The following is a 20,129-nucleotide window of genomic DNA, read 5'->3' as shown; positions in this document are numbered from 1 at the left end:
TAATTAGATGTTTACCAGAGTGAGGGCATAAAGGGAAAACTATCTTTGTGTCTAGTTGTTTTGGCATGCAGTGCCCTATAACAGCATCCCTGAGGGGAGAAATTGAAACATTTTATGTCCAGGATATGGGGGGGGTGTCTGTAGATACCTGCTGCGCCCTCTTTCTGATTCATGCACCATACAGGTCTTCAATGGAAGGCAGGGTGGTTGCTTGTTTTTTTTCTGCAGTCCTACCTATCCATTGAAGTCTGTACCTGTCCTGTTTCGCTGCTGTGCCAAGCCAGGCCGTTATTGAGGTACAAATGACAGACTCCATAATTCCTCTTGTACAACTGTATCAGCAGATCCTTGGATAGTCTGAACTTTCTGAGTTGACACAGGAAGAACATTCTTTGTTCTGCCTTTTTAATGATGGTTCTAATGTTAGGTGTCCATTTCAAATTCTGGGAGATTATAGAATGGGAATGAATGAATGAATGAATGAATGAATGAATGAATGAATGAATGAACTGAAAATGCAGAAGTGAAGCTGATAATGCTACCAGTAGCAAAATACTGAGATCCTGTCTTGGTGCTTGGAGACCATTCGGGTCTGGAAGGAGAAAAAAAGTTTCATCTCCTCTGATTCTGAAACCAACAGCTTCTGAATGCCCTTGTGTTCCTGTGAACAGAAGTGGCTTGCACGCTGGGTTCCTCTGGATCTTGTTGGAATACCAGATGGGTGCCATGGTTATGAAAGCCTTGGCACAAGTGTGGCCATTTCTGGGACAGGAAGCTCTGCTGACAATCAGTCTTGTTCTTGTCATCTCATGGTGGATTATAGCAACCCACTTTACATGGGCCTCGAAGGCCATTTAGAAGATGCAATCCAGGTATTTATGGACGTGTCTGGACCCCTGCTATGGTGCTGCACAAGCAGCCAAATATCTTCTGACAATTTGGCTGGTTGTCATTTTTAAAAGTTGGTTGGCAAGGTCCCCATACCTCCAAGGCCAACCTGTGTTGGGTTGAAGCTGCATCTGTGTTGTAAGATCAAGGAAAGCAGTCTTGCTAAGAACTCTACCATTAAGGGAGTGTCATCTTCAAGCATTTTGGTGTTGAGCTAGGACATTTTTATCTTTAGAGGCCACCTTCTCTGTTTAATACATTTCTTTGGTTATGTCCTGTCACTTTCTTAAGAACTTAGCTATCTGAATAGTGATTTGAGTTTTTTTTTCCTTCCCCAGACAAAATGGGATGAGCATGATAACCGCACTCGTCTTAATGAGCGTCTTGACGCTGTCAATCGATGGAAAGAAACTCTGGATAAGTGCCTCACCGACATGGACACGGAAATAAATAGCTTGACTCAAGTACGTGATGGACTCATGTCTTCCTCACCCCATCCCACCCTCCAGGAAACTAGTGGCAAATCTCCCATGTTCCGCAGTTCATTCTAAAGACACAACACCAACCCAGATCCTGTATTCCTCCTCAATAAGGACTAGCCACTTTAAGCTCAGAGCATTTGCACACTTTTATTTATTTATTTATTTATAACAAAATTTTATTAAATTTATATAGGTGAGGAAAAATAGGAACAATACAAGTATGGTAAAGGGAGGGGTAAAAGGAAAGGGGGAGGGGAAGGAAATAGGGAATTAGGGTAAAATAAGGATAGGTACAATCACATATTTTAACAAACAAGCAACTGTCTGGATCATAATAATGAGTAAATATCATATTCAACCATTTTTAACAAAGCTTAAACTGTAACACATTAAAAACAATTAGTAAACAAATACATTGATCTATTAAGTAAACACTACTAAAAAAATCTCAAAAAAAAAAATCCTAACAATCAAAAGTAATAAATGAAAATCAGGAAATCAGGAAAAGTAATCGTATCATCAAAAGCATTTGCACACTTCTGATAGGCAAGATTTGTGATGGATTGGAGCTAGCACTGACTTTTTTGGAAAGTCTTAAGGGCAGCAGGAAGAATGAAGTGATGCAAAATTGTTGAATATTATCGTGTCTTGAGCTATGTCTGTAATCTAAGACCAATGTTAAATCAGAGAAATGAGAGTATGGTGTTGACGTGTTTCATGGTCCCCAGTGGTAGGAGATTATTCCCACAACGTTGACCTACAATGGCCATAAAATTGGGTCTCAAATATCACTGTTGCCCTACTCATCCTCTAGACCACTTTCCCCCCCATGTTTTCCCCATGCCATGCTTCTTCTCTTCTTTCACCTTACTAAAACATCTACTGCTGAGTTATAAAACCTTTCCAATAATGCAAATGTTAGCCTGACTTTCCTCTTCCAGGAACAGACCTATTGTTTGTTTATGACAGGGACTTCAACTTGGCTCTTTTATGACTCGTGGACTTCAACTCCCAGAATTCCTGAGCCGGTATGGCTTAGCTTGGAAACCTCTCCCTTTCCCCTTAGCATGGCTGGCTCAGGAATTCTGGGAGTTGAAGTCCACGAGTCATAAAAGAGCCAAGGTTGCCTATCCCTGGCCTAGGCATAGGCCGCTTTAAGACTCATGGACTTCAACTCCCAGAATTCCTGAGCCAGCAAGGCTCAGCTTAGAAACCTCTCCCTTTCCCCTCAGCATGGCTGGCTCAGGAATTCTGGGAGTTGAAGTCCACGAGTCATAAAAGAGCCATGGTTGCCTACCCCTGGTTTATGGGAGATATTTTTAGACCACCAGAATCCCCAGCGCACGAGGAAGTGGGAAAGGGAAGTGAGAAATCCCTCTTTGTCCATTGCTTCAGCTCTTCTTTGTGGAGTTCTTAGTGGTGTGTGAGCTTGCTTGTTTTCTTGCAGAGGTTTCATTACACAACTAGGTAAATTCATCAGTGCACTCAGAGAGCACCAAGGACCCCAGAGTTTGACCTGAGCCACAAATGTTCTCTTCTTTGGCAAACTTTTCTGCCCCAGGATTACTTTGCCCAGTGGGCAGAAGGTCTAGATTTTATCCCCCCCCCCCCCGCCTCCATTTCCTCTTATCCTGGAGCAAAAAAGTTTGGAAGACCACAATACTCTTCTCTGGGTTTGATGGAGCAATACAGTTTTTTTTTCCTGCCTGCTCCTCTGTAAACTCTCAGAGATAGTGAGATGGATATCTAATCCAATATTAGAAGGTTGGTTGGTGGTGTTAGAAACACAGATCGAAATACACTGCTATGGTGCACGATGCATTGCGTTAGAACAGTGGTTCTCAACCTGTGGGTCGGGACCCCATTTGGGGTCGAACGACCATTTCACGGGGGTCACCAAACAATGCAGTCCGCCATTTTTTTCCCCTTTTCCTTAGCTGTGCTACTCCCTTTTATTCTATTGGCTTTTGAAAGCCATAGAATAGACTCTCTTGAATAGAGTCTAATTCTATTGGCTTTCAAAAGCCAATAGGAATTGTCCAGGCTGTCTCTGCCCTGCTGAGCCCGCCAAAAGTCCCATTCTGCAAGCGGTGCTGCACCAGTTGAGTAGTCCTCGACTTACGACCGGTTGAGTAGTCCTCGACTTATGACCGGTTGGGGGTCGCGGCATTAAAAAGGTTGAGAACCACTGCGTTAGAATGTTGCTCCTAATGTTGAGATTCGTTGTGCAATGAATTAATTGGTAAGACTTGTCTATGAGTGTAAGCTGAGCCTCAGCAAACAATTTCCACAGAATGAGTCTGCTGTCTCCGACTGTTTTTCCCCACCCTTGTTTTGGCTGGTCTTTCTTCTGCTTACTCTATTTTTTTATATATATATATAAATATTTTATTGGGTTTTACAAGGATAAGGAATGGATGGGATCGGTATAGGTATTAGGTAGGGTTCAGGAATGGGGTTGGGGTAAGGGTAGGTACAATAATGGGGTTGCCCCCAACAATAATTCTACGCTTTAACAAGCAGACTATCGTCTGGGTACAAATATTAAATAACGATAATTAATGTAATGGTAAATAGCTATAATCACTAGGAATAACAGTAATCGTGGAAATAATGATTAATCAGTAAATATCTTTCATCCTTCAGCCTCATAGTTAGTCTGTCCATCTCTGCACATTCCAATATTTTCGTGTATTTCTTATAATACGGACTATTATAAAATTTGGAATTTATTTTATTCTTGGTTAGAGAAAAGAATGAAGGATTAGGAAGTGAACATGTATTAGCTTAGCAAACACCAGACAACTTGTTTGATTGGAAAAATTAACATATGTTGATGGAAAAAAATTAATAAAAAAGATTGTTGAAAAAAAAATATATATATATCTTTCATCCTATTAAATTTCACAATCATTTCTCGCTAGATCGTATTACTAACCATTGATAAAAATTTTCCCATCTTTTAAAATAAACTTTTTTCTCTTTAATCTCTAGAGTTAATCTATCCATTTCTGCACATTCTAAAATTTTTGTGATTATAATCTGGTCAGACGGTAAATTTTCATTTTTCCAGAATTGGGCAAAGGCTGTTCTCGCAGCTGTTAATACATGTAATTTTAAGTATTCGTTCTCTTTTCCATAATTAAGTCCTAATATTCCTAAAAAAAACAATTCTGGCTTAAATTCTAACTGAATTTTAGTCATCTTTTCCAGCCTTATATGAATCTTAAACCAAAATTTCTTTGCGCTAGGACATACCCACCAGACATGATAGTAGATACCTGGTTTTCGTTTACATTTCAACCAGTTATTCGATACATTTTTAAACATTTCCGCTAATCTAACTGGCGTCATATGCCATCTATAAAACATTTAATAATAATAATAGTAATAATAATAATAGTAGTAAAGTTGGAAGGGATCTTGGAGGTCATCTAGTCCAACCCCCTGCTCAAGAAGGAAACCCTATACCATTTCGGATAAATGGCTGTCCAGTCTCTTCTTAAAAACTTCCAGTGTTGGAGCATTCACCGCTTCTGGAGGCAGGTTGTTCCACTGGTTAATTGTTCTCACTGTCAGGAAGTTTCTCCTTAGTTCTAGGTTGCTTCTCTCCTTGATTAGTTTCCCATCCATTGCTTCTTGTCCTGCCTTCAGGAGCCTTGGAAAATAGCTTGACTCCCTCTTCTTTGGGGCAACCCCTGAGATACTGGAACACAGCTATCATGTCCCCCCTTGTCCTTCTCTTCGTTAAACTAGACAGACCCAATTCCAGCAGCCGTTCCTTATATGCTTTAGCCTCCAGTCCCTTGATCATTTTTGTTGCTCTTCTCTGTACTCTTTCTAGAGTCTCAACATCTTTTTTACATTTTATATAAATTTTCTTTGTATGAGGCTGCTTTGGTAAGTTTGATGTCTCTGCTTACTCTATTCTGATCTCCCTCTTCAGATGAAGGAGGCAGCTGAACGTGCCCTCCAAGCCAAAAACCTGCCGTTGGATGTGGCCATTGAAAACCTTACTCTCCGTGAGAGCCGCCGAGCCATTGACGTCGTGAAGGACCATGTGGAGGATGAGCTGCACAAGGAAGTGGAAGTGATTGATGCCACCAAGAGAGACCTTCAGCAGAAAGTCAGTGAGGCTTTTGAGCAGCTCTGGTGAGTCCAAAGATTCAAAGGGGCAAGCAGGACATCGTGACGGGGATCTTAAGGTAGGTTCGTGGACTGTGTCTCCTGAAGACCAAGACTGCCTTTGCTCTAATGCAAAGGCTCTAATGGTTTATCATTCTCAGTCTCTTACAGGAGGCCCGGCAGCAGTTAAATTTCGATCACCGAGGGAAGAAGGAAGCCCTGGAGATCGACCAGACCTGTCTTTCGCTCAGTGTCAACTCTCCCAACATTTCGTACAAAGTCAACCCTACCCGGTTGCCAGTTGGGTAAGATCAAATGCCTAGAAAAGAGAGGTGGAAATCTTGACAAATAACAAAGGAGTGAACCATTCAGGCGAATTAATCTGACTTCCCTTTGGTGCCACTCAAACAGCAAAGGGTTTTCTACATTTGTGGTACCTGGTGGAAAGCCAGCCACTGTTCTACAGTGTGTTTTAGGCCACTTCTCCTCGGTGCTCTTTTAACTCTTTGGTGTTTGTATGATTCTCTATTTTATTTCCAGCCATGAATCACGCCGGGAGCACACAGAGATATATCACTGATGGATTAAAATCTGTAAATGTAGTTTGTAAATGGGTTGCTTTTTCAGGAGGCAATTGGACTTTCTTGTTTTTCTTTGAAGACGTTTCACTTCTCATCCAAGAAGCTTCTTCAGCTCTGACTGGATGCTGGGGAAGGATTTATACTCCTTGCCTAGTGAGTCAAGCCATTTTCCAAGGCACCTGAAGGCAGGACATGAAGCAACGGATGGAAACTAATCAAGGAGAGAAGCAACCTAGAACTAAGGAGAAACTTCCTGACAGTGAGAACAATTAACCAGTGGAACAACCTGCCTCCAGAAGGCAGTGAATGCTCCAACACTGGAAGTTTTTAAGAAGAGACTGGACGGCCATCTGTCTGAAATGGTATATAGGGTTTCCTGCCTGAGCAGGGGGTTGGACCAGATGACCTCCAAGGTCCCTTCCAACTTTATTATTATTATTATTACCCTGACGACACAGATAAACCTCCAGGTGGCCTCAATGACTCTATAAAACAATGAAAATGGCCAGCTATCTACAAGGAGTATAAATCCTTCCATTTCCCATTCCCTTCCATCCAGTCAGAGCTGAAGACGTTTCTTGGATGAGAAGCGAAGACTCTTCAAAGAAAAACAAGGAAGTCCACTTGCCTCCTGAAAAAGCACCTTTGGGATGATTGAGAATCTCCACAGATACTTGTAAATGGGTGAGAATGTTACACACTGCTCAATAATGCCTTAGTTATATTCATTTAGACTTAACAGCATTGAACCAAAATCCCTTCAGCCTGGAAGTTCTGGGTCATCAGCTAGGATGTTAAAGGTCTAGATCAGGGGTAGGCAACCTCGGTTCTTTTATGACTCGTGGGCTTCAACTCCCAGAATCCTGAGTCAGGAATTCTGGGAGTTGAAGTCCACAAGTCATAAAAGAACCGAGGTTGCCTACCCCTGGTCTAGATGGTATCATGTAGAGTTGGGAATTTATTTATTTATTTTGAAACTATTAAAGTGAACCGTTAATTAGACAAAATGGTGCGCCCTAGGAGAACACTGTTTCTACCAAGGTACCTCAAATGGGCTAACTCAAAGAACCCATGAAAGCACATTGCCCACAAAAAGTGTGTTAGTCTATTCTTTCCATTGTGATAGGATTTGCACGGGAAAGCGCAATGGCACCCAGGTCTGCCCCCCTTTCCAGTTCAACAGACTTCCCATACTTTCCCAACTAGTCAAATGTTATCTATTTATGAATTTGGATTTATGTCATCCAACTCAAACAATGCAACTTTGGGCAACTTACCCCAGGGGGAATAAATAAAAACAACGATCAACCATCAAATCGATAACAGATGATCTGGCTTATTTTTACCTATTGTCTACTGAGAGCTTACTCATCCATATCCAAACAATGAGGGAATAGTTGTGTATTTAAGACTTGCTTTAAGGCCAGCTAAGTCAGAGCCATCTGAGCATTAGAGAGATTATTCAAAGTCTGGCACTGCTAATGAAAAGCCACTCCATCTGGGTACCAGAGAACCCATCTCTGTCCACATTATTAGAGGCAGTCACAGAAAAAGCCATGTCCTGTGCCTCGTCAGGGTTTGCAGATGGTAACTGATAACTTGAATGGCACTTGGAAGCTGACACAGAGCTAGTGAATCTTGCAAAGAAGTGGCGTTATGTGGCTGGGGTCTAAGTCAATGCATCGCGGACAATTCGGCGCAGCCAACTCGCCACGGGACAACTAACCACCGCTGTATTCATCATTTCATTCGGTTGCTTTTAATGCTGATGACTCTGTTTTCGTCGAAATTCTTGTCATTCTTGTATTTCTGGATTGACTTTATTTTATTATGATTGGCCACGGTTCCATCAGAATTAAAGTAACTTTTGTATTTGTTGAATTGTCCTGCAGCGAGTTTGTCCACAGCAAGTTGGCCGTGGTGAGGGGTCCCAGGGGTCGTTGGCCAAGGCAAATTTTGCCCCCTTCTGACATGTTGTGCTGATTTTGCACATGGGCACTCTTTCTTTCACCTATACGTCGAATCCTGGGAAGACTGAGTGAGGGAAAGAGGGTGTCTGTTTGCAAGTGGTACAAATTTGAATGAAATAACCAAACCAATGGAACATGTTTGGCTTTTGTAGGACAGTCACACCAGAGCAGTGGGACCAGTTCAGTAAATACAACACGGATCGGGCAGAGACAGAAATGAAAGCATCCACAGAATTGAGAGAGGCCGTCGCTCTCACCATTGCACAGGTTAATTGTTTTGCTTTTGGCTAGATGACAGCAAACTAATTGTTTCAACCAAATAATAATAATAATAATAATGAGATAATGATAATGATGATGATGATGATGATGATGATGATATCAGAAATAATAATAGAAAATGATAAAATTAAACTGCTCTGGGACTTCAGAATTCAAACAGACAAGCACCTGCAACACAACACCCCGGACTTAACAATTGTCGATAAGAAAGACAAAAAAGTCTGGATAGTGGACGTGGCAGTGCCTGGAGACAGCAGAATAGAAGAGAACGAACTGGAGAAGATAACAAAATACAAAGACCTACAAATAGAAATAGAAAGACTGTGGCAAAAGCAAGCAAGGGTAGTACCAATAGTCATAGGCTCCTTGGGTGCAATCCCAAAACAACTGGAGCACTACTTGAACACCATTGGCATTGACAAATTCGCCATAAGTCAATTGCAAAAGGCGGCCTTACTAGGAATTGCTTCCATCCTGCGACAATATCTGTAATACCATCAAACATCCACATCTGCCTATCCCAGGTCCTGACTAAGGACTCGATAGGTAGACAAAAATGCCAAATCCAGTCTGATCATCTGGCTGACTGTGTGATGATGATTAATAATAATAATAATAATAATAATAATAATAATGTGTGATGATCCATAATAATAATAATAATAATAATAATAATAATAATAATAATAATAATAATAATAATAACCTCTTCCTCAGGAAGAACAAAACCCTCTAACTAAAGAAATAAAAGAATTGAAACAAAGAATAATTGAGCATCTAGAACAGCACAAAAACAACAGAATAAGGCTGCCTGCATTGAAGCTTGTTCCAAAGAAACAGCTAGCACAAGCATTAAAAGATGCAAATACTGCAATAGCAAGTATAAGCACCAATTCACTGCAAGAAACAAACCAACTAATGTACAGCACAGCTGCAGTTATAACAGAATACCTGGGATGTAAAATCAACAAAAAAGAAAAACAAACAAACAGTGCACCAGAAAAATGGAAGGTTAGACTAGAAAATAAGATCAGCAAGTTAAGATCACATGCAAGCAAGCTAGAACAGATGAAAGAAAAGAAGCTGAAGAACAAGAAGACCAAAGAATACCTAATCAAGAAATACCACTTAGAAACAAGGAAGATCAAGGAAGCACTGGAAATAATAAAGCAACAAATAACAGCTATAGCCAGGAAAATCAGTAGATATGAAGCTCGAATTGCAAACTATAGGCAGAACCTCCAATTTCAATCCAATCAGAAACGTTTCTACCAATCCATCAATGGAGAAACTGCAAGGAATCAGTCAGTACCTGACAAGGAAGAAACAGTGCAGTTCTGGAAGCAGGTATGGGATAACCCAAAGAAATACAACAAGGATGCGGCTTGGTTAAAAGAGGTGGATGCAAATAAAACAGAAGTTGAAATGAAAGAACTAGTAATAACAACAAAAATGGTAGAAAAAAGAGCAAAGAAAATCAAAAATTGGTCAGCACCAGGTGAAGATGAACTGCATGGGTTTTGGTTGAAACATCTAACTGTTATACACCCACTCATTGCCAAGCAATTCAACAATATACTACAAGGAGGAGAAATTGAAAAGTGGCTAACAACTGGGAAAACCTACCTAATAATGAAAAATCCAACAAGAGGGGCAACACCAGGTAACTACAGGCCAATTACCTGCTTACCAACAACTTTCAAATTACTAACTGGTGTGGTAGCTGATGCAGTACAACAGCATCTAGTTGAAAACAATCTCTTTCCACCTGAGCAGAAAGGAAACCGCCCCAATAGCAGAGGAACAAAAGATCAACTCCTAATAGACAAAATGATCTTGGAAAACTGCAAGAGAAGGAAGACCAACCTGAATGTGGCATGGATTGACTACAAAAAGGCATTTGACTCTCTGCCACATGATTGGATAATCAAGTGCCTAGAAATAACAGGAGTCAGTAGAAACATCAGAAAATTTGTGCAAAGATCGATGGCACAATGGAAGACACAGTTGCAGATCAATGGTGAGAGCTGGGAGAGGTTAATATCAAGAGAGGAATATTTCAAGGAGATTCATTATCACCATTACTATTTGTTATTGCACTGTTTCCTCTGTCAACAATACTGAATAACTCAGGACATGGCTATCAAACATCAAAAACATCTGCCAGACTATCCCACCTCCTTTACATGGATGATCTGAAGCTGTATGGAAAAACATCATCTGAAATAGAATCGCTGCTCAACACTGTCCGTATATATAGCCAAGATATTGTAATGGAGTTTGGCTTGGACAAATGTGCCACACTTACTATCAAACAAGGAAAAATATGAAAACTGAAGGAATCAAGATGCCCCACGAAAATAACATTAAGAGTCTGGATGAGGAAGATACTACAAATACTTGGGTATCCTTCAAGCTGACAACATCAAGCACACTGAAGTCAAGAAAAAGATTAGAGGTGAATACATCAAGAGAGTGAAGAAGATCTTAAAATCCAAACTCAATGGAGGAAATACCATAAAGGCAATCAACACCTGGGCAATCCCAGTCATTAGGTACACAGCTGGAATAGTGGACTGGACTCAAGCAGAACTAAAAGCAATGGATAGGCAGACCAGAAAAATAATGACAATGAATCATGCCCTTCATCCACGCAGTGACATTGATAGACTTTATCTACCAAGGCAAATAGGTGGGCGTGGAATGCTACAAGTACATCAGATGGTTGAAGAAGAAAAAATGGCTTTGGAAGAATATCTGAAGAACAATGATGAAGATGCACTGAAATTAGTATATCAGGAAGGCTTACTAACTACTGGAGAGACCAAACTGGCCTACAAGAAAGACCAAATGAAGAACAGAATAGAGGCATGGGAAGACAAAGCACTACATGGCCAATACATTAAAAAAATAGCTGGGAAAGCAGATAATAATAAAACCTGGCAATGGCTAAGAGCAGGAAAATTGAAGAAAGAGACCGAGGGATTAATTCTGGCTGCACAAGACCAAGCCTTAAGGACAAATGCATACAAAGTCAAAATTGAGAAGACAGCAACAGACAGTAAGTGCCGCCTATGCAAAGAAGCTGAAGAAACAGTGGACCACTTGGTAAGCTGTTGCAAGAAGATTGCACAGACTGATTACAAGCAGCGGCATGACAAAGTAGCAACAATGGTGCATTGGAAGATCTGCAAAAAATATCATTTGCCTGTAAGCAAAAACTGGTGGGATCATAAAATAGAGAAAGTAATAGAAAATGATAAAATTAAACTGCTCTGGGACTTCAGAATTCAAACAGACAAGCACCTGCAACATAACACCCCAGACTTAACAATTGTCGATAAGAAAGACAAAAAAGTCTGGATAGTGGACGTGGCAGTGCCTGGAGATAGCAGAATAGAAGAGAAAGAACTGGAGAAGATAACAAAATACAAAGACCTACAAATAGAAATAGAAAGACTGTGGCAAAAGCAAGCAAGGGTAGTACCAATAGTCATAGGCTCCTTGGGTGCAATCCCAAAACAACTGGAGCACCACTTGAACACCATTGGCATTGACAAATTCGCTATTAGTCAATTGCAAAAGGCGGCCTTATTAGGAACTGCTTCCATCCTGCGACGATACCTGTAATACCATCAAACATCCACATCTGCCTATCCCAGGTCCTGGGTAAGGACTCGATAGGTAGACAAAATGCCAAATCCAGTCTGAACATCTGGCTGACTGTGCGATGATCGATAATAATAATAATAACTGCTTCCATCCTGCGACGATATCTGTGATACCATCAAACATCCACATCTGCCTATCCCAGGTCCTGGATAAGGACTCGATAGATAGACAAAATGCCAAATCCAGTCTGAACATCTGGCTGACTGTGCGATGATCCATAATAATAATAATAATGGCCACTAAGCCACATCAGAATACAAAATACAGAACAATAATAAGACCACCTATAGCAAAGTAGCATAAAAGGCAGAACTAAAAGGAAATACAAAACGTATTTTTGTTTCCTCCCCCTACAATTTACCCCAATCAGATCCATACCTGCAGATCTAGTTGTACTGTTTCGTCTAGGTAACATTTGGGTTCTGATTAGACATGAAATACAGGTAGACATGAATATGATCACAATTGTGTTTAGAATTAGAATTTCCATTGCTAAGCAAAACACTTGATTTTACAGCTGCTTTTTTTTTTGCCACAGTTGTTAATTGAATCCCTTGGTTGTTAAGCGAATCTGGTTTCTCTCTCAGTGAATTTCCTGGCCTGAAGCCAGCTGGGAATGTCACAAACGGTGTTGCGACCATTGTAAATACATGCTGGTGCTAATGTACAAATTTTGATCTCGCTAGAATGCTTGTAAATGTGAGGACCAACTGCAAGTCACTTTTTTCAGTTGCTGTTGTAACTCTGGTCAATAAATGAATGGTTGTAAACTGAGGATTATCTGTATGTTGTTAGTATATATGGATTCCCAAATTCTTTCGTCTAATACAGTATTTATCAAGCTTGACTACTTTAAGATGTGTGGAATTCAACTCCCAGAATCCTCCTAACCAGCGCGAGTTGAAGTTACGCATCTTAAAGTTGCCAAGCTTGAGAAATACCAGTCTAATCTGCAATCTAAGATCTCTCTCTCTCTCTCTCTCTCTCTCTCTCTCTCTCTCTCTCTCTCTCTCTCTCTCTCTCCCTCCCTCTTTCTCTCTCTCTCTCTCTCTCTCTCCCCAGTCCACTTGGCATTCAAATAATCAACTAAGAAGAGACTGGACAGCCATTTGTCCAAAATGGTATAGGGTTACCTGCTTGCCTGAGCAGGGGGTTGGACTAGATGACCTCCAAGGTCCTTTCCAACATTATTATTATTATTATTATTATTATTATTATTATTATTATTATTAATAATAATAATAATAATTCTTTAATTGCAGTTTCTCTGTCTATTCTTTTGACTTGAGTTTTTTCTTTCTAGACCGACAATGAGTTGGAAGCTCAGCGGGTGGCTACCGAATTTGCTTTCCGGAAGAGGATCCATGATCTGGAAAAAGCTCTTGATGAGCTGAGATGGCAAGAAAAGAACGTTAGTCTTCAGCTCGGTCAGGAGACCGGTCAAATTTGTGAAGAGTTCATTTCAGTGTTTTGCACGTATAGGTTGAATTTGGGTCCAGCTGAGGTTTAATTTCAGAGAGATGACCAGGAGACTGAACAAAGTATTGCTAATTCTCAGGATTTCCCATAACCCCCCCCTTCCCTTCTTGTGAGAACAACGCAGGAAAGCGGGAAGTTGGATTTGGGAAACTGATGTCCTTCTGGTCCTTCTTTTCAACAGGAAGGGAGCAGATTCCTCTTGATTTACGCATTCCCTTCCCTAAAGAATGCAGAATTAAAGAATTAACAGGCACTCCTCGGTTTACGACCACAATTATGACTGAAAGTTGCTAAGTGATACTTTTTTTAAATGAGTCATCCCGTGACCAGATCCAATTTTGTGACCATTTTTACCATAGTCAGTAAGTGAATCATGTGGTTTGTTAAGTAAATCTAGCTTTTCTGGCTTGTTGGAAGCCTGGACAATAGCAAATCATGAGCGCAAGAAACCGCAAGCATTGTAAATGCGGCCTTGTGGCCCCGTGCTCAAATTGTGATCCTGTGACTGCGGGGATGGTGTGATGGTGGGTTTTTTTGAGCAGGGGTTGGCCAAGGCTGTCATAACTTTCAGCCATCATTAAATGAACGGTCGTTAAGTCGAGGATGACCTGTACTTGGGTCATCTGAAGATAGGCTAAGGCAGGGGTAGGCCACCTTGGCTCTTTTATGATTCGTGGACTTCAACTCCCAGAATTCTTGAGCCAGCCATGCTGAGGGGAAAGGGAGAGGTTTCCAAGCTGAGCCATGCTGGCTCAGGAATTCTGGGAGTTGAAGTCCACCAGTCATAAAAGGGCCAAGTTTGAAGACCCCTGCTTTTAATCTTCGTCCTAGGATAGGGGTAGACAACCTTGGCTCTTTTATGACTTGTGGACCAACTCCCAGAATTCCTGAGCCAGCCATGCTGAGGGGAAAGGGAGAGGCTTCCAAGCTGAGCCATGCTGGCTCAGGAATTCTGGGAGTTGAAGTCCACCAGTCATAAAGCGGCCCAGGCCCTAGGCCAGGGGTGGGCAACCTTGGCTCTTTTATGACTCGTGGACTTCAAGTCCCAGAATTCCTGAGCCAGCATGGCTCAGCTTGGAAACCTCTCCCTTTCCTCTCAGCATGGCTGGCTCAGGAATTCTGGGTATTGAAGTCCACAAGTCATAAAAGAGCCCAGGTGGTCTACTCCTGGGCTAAGGATATGTCAGAAGGACCTATGTTGGTGGCAACAGGCATCACCAAGGTGCTAGTCCAAAGCAAGAGATGGGGTCAGAGTGTGCCGAACCAGAGGCAACTCCTAAGAAAAGGAAGTTTCAAAGTTCCAGTCTTCTGGTTTAGACAGGGGGTAATACAGCGGTCCCCAATCTTTCTGGCTTTGTGAATTGGGGGGGGGGAGAGGAGATGATTCAGCGTGAACAGCAGGTGAGCATGCACGCACATGCTCGCCCGCTGTTTGCACAAGTGGAGCTGCGTATACGTTTGCTCGCCTGCTGCTTCTGCAGCCTGGTTCTGGGCTGCGGCCTTGGGATTGAGGACCCCAAGGTTAGCAAGTTATGAGGACTTAAGATTCAACATATTGTGCAAATATAGAAAAAGGGTTAATTCAGTGACCTCTTTGGTAAGTAGAGATCTCCGTATGAACATGAATTAAAAAAAATTATAAACAAGAACTCAAAAGTAGCTGAGCAAAGCTAAATTAATTCTTGTGGACTTTTGCTCCTTGCTCATTTGCTCCCCTGCCAACATCATCATAACTTCCATGTCTCTCCTCGTTTGATATCACTCATCTCCAGCTAAAAAAAAAAAAAGTGGTATAAAGAACTTGCCCAGCTGCTTCACATAGTAACTTTGAGTAGTGCAGTTTCTCCTTGCATTGACTGCTTTTAATGAGAGAACATCCGAAGATACTCCACGTTTCCTTCTTAAAAATGGGCATCCCCCAGAAGTGTGAACATCAACTCCCAGAATTCCCCAGCCACCCCAGCCGTGGCTGAGAATTCTGGGACTTGAAGTCTGTGCCTATGGAAGGCACTAATGAGGAAGACTGCCATAGGAAGAGCTTCATATTGTTTGTATTTATATACATAGCATTAGTTTCTCCTGAAGTCTGGCCGAAATCTTTCTTGGTCCTGCTATAGGAGCTTAGGTATGCAAAATTCATCCTGGCATGAGCTTTAACACCATTCCCATGCCTGCTTTTTATTTATTTATGAGACTTATATACCGCTTTAAGTGCAAGCACTCTCTAAGCGGTGTACACCAGTAAGCAATGTATATATATATATTTACATTGACCCCAACAATCTGGGTCCTCATTTTATATGGAGTTGGCATCATTTCTGAATCCCCAGGAAAAAATATTAGGGGCTTGGCCAGCCAGGCGTTCTACGTTTTCTGCACGGTGTTTCTGAAAACAAACCATAATTGTATCCCTTCCAGACATTGGAAGAAATTGCTGAGATGGAGGAGGACATTAGACGTCTGGAGGAAGATCTCAAAAGGAAAATGGCCAGTCTGAAACTGGTTCACACTCGCCTGGAGACTCGGACTTACCGCCCCAACATGGAGCTTTGCCGTGACCAGGTACAGAATTCTCTTAAGGCTAGAAGCGAACAGCAGGGATCGGAAATAATGGTTGCACCGAGTCTCTGCTTATGTACAAAGCCGGGACGAGGGCATGGCATTTCCATGAAAGAGATGTAGATGCTGATAGAAGAGACTATTTGTAGCTCAGGGTTAAACTGTGGGGTCCTTGGTGTTCTCCAAGCTTGGTGGTTTTTCTGATGTGCCCTTGGTTGTTTTCTTGATCTCCACTGATGATGTTACCTAGTTTGGTAATGAAACGTCTGCAATAAAAGAACTTGGCTCAGAGAGCACCAAGGACTTCGCGGAGATGTAGATGCCATATATTTCACAAGACTTTTGTGGAGGACTCTAGTTTGGGTGAATCCTTTGTTGTTGTTGTTAATTGCGAAGTTGTATCTGACCCATCGCGACCCCATGGACAACGTTCCTCCAGGCCTTCCTGTCCTCTACCATCTTCTGGAGTCCATTTAAGCTCACGCCTCCTGCTTCAGTGACTCCATCTAGCCACCTCATTCTCTGTCGTCCCCTTCTTCTCTTGCCCTCCATCTTTCCCAGCATTAGGCTCTTCTCCAGGGAGTCCTTCCTTCTCATTAGGTGGCCAAAGTACTTGAATTTCAACTTCAGGATCTGGCCTTCTAAAGAGCACCCACTTAATTTAGATGTGAGAAGATTGAGGGTGACTGTTCTCTGTACAGGTAATTGATTGTTTTACAACTGTTCAAAGTTACAACAGCCATGGAACAGGTACTTTGTGACCCATGAAGCAACCTTGGCCACTGTAAGTGTTCAGGCTGTCCCACCCACCGTGGTCATGTGACTGCATGTCAGGTGGGTTAGCTTTCCAACCTGGTCACGATGTTCTGTGGTCACATGGCCTTGTTTTGTGATTGGCATTTTTGCCAGTTTCCGGGGGGGGGGGGAAACACCCATTCAAATAAATGGGCTTGCTTAACGACTGCTATGCTCACTTAATGACTGCCACGAGGAAGACTGTAAAATTACTTCCAGTCACGCGGTCACCTCAACTTATGACCGCAGTTTAGGATGAGGAAGGCAGAACACAATTCTTTATAGCGGAGGTGGCAATATGGAAAGAGTTATACTTTTCTGATCAGTCTGGCCTATTTCTGAATCCTGAATGGCTTGTTTTTTTTCTCCTTAACTCCAGGCTCAACATGGATTAACAGATGAACTTCATCAACTAGAAGGCACCATAGCTGCATTAAAGCAAAAAATGGCACAGTCACAGTAAGTTGTAGAGTGTATTTTAGTTCTAGTCCCACTTTAGGCACAAAGCCAGCTGAGAGACCTTGTGCCAATCACTCTCTCTCATCCCAAGGAAGGAGGTAATGGCAAGCCACTTCTGAAATCTTGCCAAAATATTTGCAAGGACTTGTCTAAGCCGGGGGTTCCTAACCCATGGGCCACATGCTGCGTGAGCGGCTGGCCAGTGTGCACATGAGCACAGCCCTACTCACGCGAGTATTGCGGGCGTTCACGGCTCCATTTGTGCCGGCAAAAGGTATTTGGGCGCGTGCATGCATTCCCCCCCAAAAAACAATCCCTTTTCACCCCCCTCTCCCACTCCGGACCACCAATCCCGAAAGGTTGGGGAACTCTGGTCTAGGCCAGGGGTAGACAACCTTGGCTCTTTTATGACTCGTGGACTTCAACTCCCAGAATTCCTGGGCCGGCATGGCTCAGCTTGGAAACCTCTCCCATTCCCTTCAGCATGGCTGGCTTAGGAATTCTGGGAGTTGAAGTCCACGAGTCATAAAGTGGCCTAGGCCTAGGCCAGAGGTAGGCAACCTTGGCTCTTTTATGACTTGTGGACTTCAACTCCCAGAATTCCTGAGCCAGCATGGCTCAGCTTGGAAACCTCCCCCTTTCCCCTCAGCATGGTTGGCTCAGGAGTTCTGGGAGTTGAAGTCCACGAGTCATAAAAGAGGCAAGGTTGCCTACCCCTGGCCTAGGCAGTCATGAGGAATAAAAAACTGACTCAAAGGAACCAAATAAATAAATCAATCCTGTGTGTATATATATATACACCTGTTCACGCATAAGCCAAACTTCGAATTTTTAACCAAAATAACTTGAAAAATGCCCCACCTGCAGATAAGCCAATGATGAAAATTAAAACATATGAAAATGTTGAGGATCGTATTATCTGTCGGTGGTGCATTTTTTAATGGTATTTTGGTTAAAAGTCAAGCGTCAGCTTATCCATGCATGGGCTTATCCATAAGTACATATGATAAGTAGGATTAACTTGATGAGTTTTAACCCATTTGCACGTGTTAAAATGCAACACGCTTTAAAAACACAGACAAGCCCTATTGTTTACATAGTTGAAAATACAATTTTAGGGCCATAGTAAGATTGTGTAAGGTTTGGGAGGATGATTCAAAACATCAGCTGAACTGGAGTCATGACAGATCTATAATGGTATCAATCCAAAGCCAATTAAATAATGCTTTGGCTTTAACTTTCACACAGGGGGGAACTTAATTTTGGGATTTGGCTTGTGACATGCTATATAATTTATACCACATCTGACTTTTTCTTTGTCTCGTTTTTTGTAATGTAGTAGGATAAAGGTATGTAAGCTGTGGTTCTGCCAATGCTTTCCTAGGAGCTTGATCTACACTGTAATTATTTGTGTGCTTAATACATTTATGTTGTGTCTTCAACGCGATTGGGTGGTTTTAGACGATTCAGGTTTTAACCACATGGCCAAAGCTCCACAAGGGGAAGGAAAGAGGCCGAGAACCGCAAAGCAGACTAGATTATATAGCAGTGGTTCTCAACCTTTTTAATGCCGCGACCCCCAACCGGTCGTAAGTCGAGGACTACTCAACCGGTCGTAAGTCGAGGACTACTCAACTGGTGCAGCACCGTTTGCAGAATGGGAGTTTTGGCGGGCTCAGCAGGGCAGAGACAACCTGGACAATTCCTATTGGCTTTTGAAAGCCAATAGAATTAGACTCTATTCAAGAGAGTCCATTCTATTGGCTTTCAAAAGCCAATAGAATAAAAGGGAGTAGCACAGCTAAGGAAAAGGGGGAAAAAAATGGCGGACTGTGTTGTTTGGTGACCCCCGTGAAATGCTCGTTCGACCCCAAATGGGGTCCCGACCCACAAGTTGAGAACCACTGTTATATAGAATAAGTCAGTGACATTGGGGGGTCTGTATTTTATTTCCACTTTATTCTTCAACGGTGATATAGTTAAGGATATCCGTGCAGATTTTGTGCATTTCCTTCTGAGCATGGCAGGATGTTGTGTCTAGGTATAACCCTCTTTTTTTCATTTTTGCAGGGATGCTCTGGATGCCCTCTATAAGCACCTGTACCGCATCCAGACAGATATTTCCTACAAGATGAACTCTCTGGTGCTAGATAACAAGTGTATGGATGGCAGGCGAAAGCTGACGGTTCCGGCTGAGAAATTTGTGCCAGAAGTGGACACTTTCAACCGCACGACCAACCGTACTCTCTCACCTCTCAAAAGCCGGCAACTGGAGCTGGCCTAGGATAACTGAGAACATCGTAGGTGTTCCCAGGACTGACCAAGGCTACTGTCTGCCTTGGATGAGAATGACTCAAGTCATTTTCTCCTTGCCCCTTCCCAGAGTTGTGTATTTGCTCTTTATTTGATTCTCACATCTTTGGTTATATTGCTTAAAAAAAAAATTGGATGACTCATTAAAAAGGCTGCCCTTGGCTACAGGTGTGGTCAAGCCATTAAGATTCACGAGTGGTTTTTGATGCTCCTTGAGATTTCTGACAAGCTTGCTTCAACTTGTGCCCGGTGGTGGGAAGAAATCTGTCGGAGAGAACTCCTGAATTTCCATCCCATTGAAGAGTTTTCTCTCCCTTCGAAAGATGAGGTTAATGTGGTCTACTTAAGTAGGGTACTGAAGTATTCCAGTCTCCAGATTTTGCGATGGGTTTGTTTGCAAGAAAGCTTGAGTGCACATGGACAACTCGATCCCAAGGACCTGGGTTGAAGTGGTTGGCTGGACACAGGAAATAAATTAATTCATATAAACCTATCACTGGAAAGTGAGGAAGGAAACAATTTAC

The 20,129-nt window shown here is 42.2% G+C and overlaps 1 protein-coding gene across 8 annotated transcripts in view; it reads left to right on the top strand.

Annotated features, from left to right (window-relative positions):
- The window catches only part of TEKT2 (tektin 2), a 76,937-nt gene extending 57,146 nt beyond the window's left edge, over positions 1-19,791 (top strand). For all 8 annotated transcript variants that reach the window (XM_039353343.1, XM_039353345.1, XM_039353344.1 and 5 more), the window contains 8 exons: positions 1,227-1,352; positions 5,317-5,522; positions 5,657-5,800; positions 8,199-8,313; positions 13,304-13,411; positions 15,898-16,041; positions 17,213-17,292; positions 19,363-19,791. In XM_039353343.1, the coding sequence (XP_039209277.1) occupies positions 1,227-1,352; positions 5,317-5,522; positions 5,657-5,800; positions 8,199-8,313; positions 13,304-13,411; positions 15,898-16,041; positions 17,213-17,292; positions 19,363-19,576 (1,137 nt within the window). In that variant the 3' untranslated portion in view covers positions 19,577-19,791. The remainder of the gene's footprint in view (positions 1-1,226; positions 1,353-5,316; positions 5,523-5,656; positions 5,801-8,198; positions 8,314-13,303; positions 13,412-15,897; positions 16,042-17,212; positions 17,293-19,362) is intronic.
- Positions 19,792-20,129: the final 338 nt, after the last annotated feature.

The sequence above is a fragment of the Crotalus tigris genome, unplaced genomic scaffold (assembly GCF_016545835.1).
Source record: "Crotalus tigris isolate CLP2741 ecotype Arizona unplaced genomic scaffold, ASM1654583v1 scf7180000018517.1768243, whole genome shotgun sequence".
Classification (NCBI taxonomy): domain Eukaryota; kingdom Metazoa; phylum Chordata; class Lepidosauria; order Squamata; family Viperidae; genus Crotalus; species Crotalus tigris.
This window is presented reverse-complemented; position numbering and strand designations above follow the sequence as displayed.